Source organism: Lissotriton helveticus, chromosome 8 (assembly GCF_964261635.1).
Source record: "Lissotriton helveticus chromosome 8, aLisHel1.1, whole genome shotgun sequence".
NCBI lineage: Eukaryota > Metazoa > Chordata > Amphibia > Caudata > Salamandridae > Lissotriton > Lissotriton helveticus.
Genome location: NC_136069.1, coordinates 1,602,612,933 through 1,602,618,932, shown reverse-complemented (window position 1 = coordinate 1,602,618,932; position 6,000 = coordinate 1,602,612,933). Strand labels below are relative to the sequence as shown.

At 48.2% G+C, this 6,000-nt stretch overlaps 1 protein-coding gene across 1 annotated transcript in view; it reads left to right on the top strand.

Moving 5' to 3' along the window:
- The window catches only part of NUP98 (nucleoporin 98 and 96 precursor), an 853,605-nt gene that overhangs the window by 113,007 nt on the left and 734,598 nt on the right, over window positions 1-6,000 (top strand). The window contains 1 exon segment of the mRNA XM_078658655.1: window positions 4,556-4,732. Within this exon segment, the coding sequence (XP_078514781.1) occupies window positions 4,556-4,732 (177 nt within the window).

Here is a 6,000-nt window from a genome sequence, read left to right as displayed (position 1 = left end):
CCCAGTCCTCTCTTACACACACACACGCCCACGCAGTCCTCTCTTACACACACACGCGCGGTCCTCTCTTACGCACACGCGCGGTTCTCTTACGCACACGCGCGGTTCTCTTACGCACACGCGCGGTTCTCTTACGCACACGCGCGGTTCTCTTACGCACACGCGCGGTCCTCTTACGCACACGCGCGGTCCTCTTACGCACACGCGCGGTCCTCTTACGCACACGCGCGGTCCTCTTACGCACACGCGCGGTCCTCTTACGCACACGCGCGGTCCTCTTACGCACACGCGCGGTCCTCTCTTACGCACACGCGCGGTCCTCTCTTACGCACACGCGCGGTCCTCTCTTACGCACACGCGCGGTGCTCTCTTACGCACACGCGCGGTGCTCTCTTACGCACACGCGCGGTGCTCTCTTACGCACACGCGCGGTGCTCTCTTACGCACACGCGCGGTGCTCTCTTACGCACACGCGCGGTGCTCTCTTACGCACACGCGCGGTGCTCTCTTACGCACACGCGCGGTGCTCTCTTACGCACACGCGCGGTGCTCTCTTACGCACACGCGCGGTGCTCTCTTACGCACACGCGCGGTGCTCTCTTACGCGCGCGGTCCTCTCTTACGCGCGCGGTCCTCTCTTACGCGCACACGCGGTCCTCTCTTACGCGCACACGCGGTCCTCTCTTACGCGCACACGCGGTCCTCTCTTACGCGCACACACATACACTGTCCTCTCTTACACACACACACACACACACACACACATACACATACACACACATACACATACACATACACACACACACACACTGTCCTCTTACACACACACACACACACTGTCCTCTTACACACACACACACACACTGTCCTCTTACACACACACACACACACTGTCCTCTTACACACACACACACACACACACACACACTGTCCTCTTACACACACACACACACACACACACACACACACTGTCCTCTTACACACACACACACACACACACACTGTCCTCTTACACACACACACACACACTGTCCTCTTACACACACACACACACTGTCCTCTTACACACACACACACACTGTCCTCTTACACACACACACACTGTCCTCTTACACACACACACACTGTCCTCTTACACACACACACACACACACACACACACACACACACACACACACACACACACACACACACACACACACACACAGTCCTCTTACACACACAGTCCTCTTACACACACAGTCCTCTTACACACACACACAGTCCTCTTACACACACACACACTGTCCTCTTACACACACACACACTGTCCTCTTACACACACACACACACTGTCCTCTTACACACACACACACACTGTCCTCTTACACACACTGTCCTCTTACACACACACTGTCCTCTTACACACACACTGTCCTCTTACACACACACTGTCCTCTTACACACACACTGTCCTCTTACACACACACTGTCCTCTTACACACACACACTGTCCTCTCTTACACACACTGCCCTCTTACACACACACTGCCCTCTCTTACACACACACTGCCCTCTTACACACACACACTGCCCTCTTACACACACACACTGCCCTCTCTTACACACACACACTGCCCTCTTACACACACACTTCCCTCTCTTACACACACACACTGCCCTCTCTTACACACACACACTGCCCTCTCTTACACACACACACTGCCCTCTCTCACACACACACACTGCCCTCTCTTACACACACACACTGCCCTCTCTTACACACACACACACTGCCCTCTCTTACACACACACACTGCCCTCTCTTACACACACACACTGCCCTCTCTTACACACACACACTGCCCTCTTACACACACTGCCCTCTCTTACACACACTGCCCTCTCTTACACACACTGCCCTCTCTTACACACACTGCCCTCTCTTACACACACTGCCCTCTCTTACACACACTGCACTCTCTTACACACACTGCACTCTCTTACACACACTGCACTCTCTTACACACACTGCACTCTCTTACACACACTGCACTCTCTTACACACACTGCACTCTCTTACACACACTGCCCTCTCTTACACACACTGCCCTCTCTTACACACACTGCACTCTCTTACACACACACTGCCCTCTCTTACACACACACACTGCCCTCTCTTACACACACACACTGCCCTCTCTTACACACACACACACTGCCCTCTCTTACACACACTGCCCTCTCTTACACACACACACACACTGCCCTCTCTTACACACACACACTGCCCCCTCTTACACACACACACTGCCCTCTCTTACACACACACTGCCCTCTCTTACACACACACACACACTGCCCTCTTACACACACACACACTGCCCTCTCTTACACACACACACTGCCCTCTCTTACACACACACACACTGCCCTCTCTTACACACACACTGCCCTCTCTTACACACACACACACTGCCCTCTCTTACACACACACACTGCCCTCTCTTACACACACACACTGCCCTCTTACACACACACACTGCCCTCTTACACACACACACTGCCCTCTCTTACACACACACACTGCCCTCTCTTACACACACACACACTGCCCTCTCTTACACACACACACTGCCCTCTCTTACACACACACACACACTGCCCTCTCTTACACACACACACACTGCCCTCTCTTACACACACACACACTGCCCTCTCTTACACACACACACACTGCCCTCTCTTACACACACACTGCCCTCTCTTACACACACACACTGCCCTCTCTTACACACACACACTGCCCTCTCTTACACACACACACTGCCCTCTCTTACACACACACACACACTGCCCTCTCTTACACACACACACACACTGCCCTCTCTTACACACACACACTGCCCTCTCTTACACACACACACTGCCCTCTCTTACACACTCTCTTCTGCTGACCCAGGTTGTTTTCTTCCCTGAATCCTAGCAACTGGATGGTATCCTTGGACCTGCAGGACTCCGATTTCCATGTTCCTGTCCTGCAGGCCCACAGGTGGTTCACGGTGGGCAAGGAGTATTTTCAGTTTGTGATGCTTTCTTTTGGCCTTAACATTGCCCCTCTAGTGACGGCGGTGGTCACAATGCACATTCGGAGGTCGAGTGTTAGTCCTCAACGACTTACTGTTGAAGTTGGACTCGCCCCAGAGTCGTACACCTCCTGACAACGACGTACCTTTTAACATCATTGAGGTTCAGTACTAACGTGCCAAAGTCACACCTGACTCATTCACAGCTCTCCTGTTCATCATAGCCGCCCTGGATACAGCACAATTTTCTGCCTTCTTCCTGGAGCGGAAGTCTAAGACACTGTCTGTGATCCTAATGTTTTGTACTGTGTCCTGCAGCTTGTTGTGAATGGCATTGAGGCTCCTGGAATTATTGGCTTCCTGCATGATGCTAGTCAGCCATGCCAGATGTCCCATGCAGTCTTTGCATAGGGACCAGACGTCCCATTGGGTACAGCACCGGGGAAACCGGATTACATTCAGATTTCGGATGAGACTGGAAATGGCCTGAAATGGCAAATTCTAGCCTTTGATGAGGCCAGTGGAAAACTCCTTTTCCTACCCCACCCAGAGCTGTCTGTAGTAATGGATGCATTACTACTGGGCTAGCGAGGCCATCTGGGAGAGGCGAAGATCAGAGGACACTGGTCTCTGGCCACATTTTGTGTCTACATCAATTTGTTGGAGTTTGTCAGGACCCGGATGGCGTTGAAGGCCTTCCTACTATCCAAGGTGAGGCTAGTGCAGGTTGTCACAGACCACGTTACAGCCATGAGGTGATGCAACAAGTAGGGTAGATTGGGGGTCTTGGCTCTTCTGTCAGAAAGCTCTGACTCTAGAAGTAGTTGACTCGCCAGAGCATTTCTTTGGTCATGAGCCACCTGGTGGAATTTTTAAATGTCAAGGCAGGCTAACAAAGTCACCCACGCCTAGTGGATCACAAATGGCAGTTATAACTGTAGGTGGCGCAGGGCATTTTCCAGCAATGGGTATAACCCCCTTACTTGGTTGCTTTTCCACTGCTGAGAATGCTTAATGTCAGCATTTTTGTGCACTGGAGGTCCCAAAAAGGAAAGACTCATTCTGCCTAGAATGGAGCTTCTGACTTGTGTATTCCTTCCAGCTGCTATCCATCTTGTCTTGAGTGCTGAAAAAGATCAAGACCAACCAGACCGAAGTCATCTAGCAGCTCCGGATTGGACCAGGAGGGTGTGGTATCTGAACTTTTAGGTATGAGAATATTTCCTTTGATCAAGTTGCAGCAACAGGGCATGGTCCTGAACATTGGGCCTTCCCATTCTGCATAAGTACTGCTTTCTTTTTGTAGATACAGTATAACGCCTGGGGAAATATTCACAAGAAGAAGCATCTGCGGTTCGAGTATTCAACAGAAAGCATTACTGAAGTTTAGTAACTTGTTCTAAAGTTTCTTTTCCTTAAATTATGCAAGGACAATCATGGTTTGTATTTACAGATTGCCTCCATTGATAACTTTGGTCTTTCCTTTTCAGGGGGACTCTTTGGTGCAACTACATTTAGCCAGCCAGCAACTTCCACGAGCACTGGCTTTGGATTTGGAGCATCTACAGGAACCACAAACAGCTTGTTTGGGACTGCTAACACTGGAGGTGGCCTCTTTTCAACCCAGAGCAATGCCTTTGGACAGACTAAACCTGGTGGTTTTGGAAGTAAGTGAGCAGGTTTTCTGCCTTCCTCTGTTTGATTTTGGTAAACAAATAAAGCTCACTGCAGTTAAAAACTTTTATGTACTTTCTTCCACTTTTACTTGATGCGATGTTTGGTTTGGGTGTCTAACAGATCATTGTTTTTAAGTTTTTTTTTTTTTTTTTTTAAACGACTATTCAGTCTTAGTTGCTTTTGCTCATTTTTATGCATGTTAGTCTGTTTTATCCAGGATCTAGCAACACAAGAAATGTGATTGCCATTGAGACCTATGATGGCGTTTAAGATTCCTTATTTTTCTTTTAAGAGGTTTTGTTTTTTAAAACACTAATTTTATTTCCCTTCCTGTTCCCAGACGAGGGAGTCCTGTGCTCTTCTAACCCATGCAGCATTCATCAGAAAGGAAATAGGAATTGTTTGGATATTTTTAGGCTATGTCTTTACGGCCTCTGCATAGATAACCCGTTCAGATTCCTGCATTTATGACCAAATATACTGTTTTATTGAGCCATTATTGTTCCCTCAAACTCTGCGATCAGGGGCACACCTTGCATGCTGCTGGGAATGACCCAGTAGATCAGTACAGTCATTTGAGTTCCTTAACAATGGTAATGCTCCTGCCAAAGTCCTTGAATAAGCAGATGATTTGTATAGTGAAGGTTTGGTGATAGTGCATGTAATTTATCAAAGCAAAATGGACATCCTCCGTGTTTTACCTAATCTAAGCCTCCAACTGATGAAACAAATAGTTCTTGCCTCCACTATTTCCATAAAGCAATCACTTAGATTGGGAGGATCAAAACTACTGTTGTCTGGGAACACTTTTTCTTTGTAGGTAAAAAAAAGGAACAATCCTTAAACCCTCCTTTACAACTATTACCACAATATTATACATTTCTCTACCCCCCCACCCTTCTACCGCCTTAATCCATGTAATTGTTTATGTATTATTCCTCAAAGATGCCCCTTTCGATGGAACTGCAGGCAGATTGCTGAATGAATAAATGCTTATCAAAATTAAATGAATTACCATCGGGTCTCTTCTGCTAATAGTTTGTTACTATTGATGTAGACTCACGCTAAGGGTTTCTGTTAAACCTAGTGAAATGGTGGTTTGCCAGTTCCTTGATATGCAGTATTGATGATTTTCCCCACCTGCCATATAACCTTTCAACATACTGGGCTGCATCACATTAAGTTCAAAAGTTTCAATTGATTAAAGTGAACATTGTAAAAGTGATATTTTGCGGTATTGATTCCCTTCTAGAGGAAT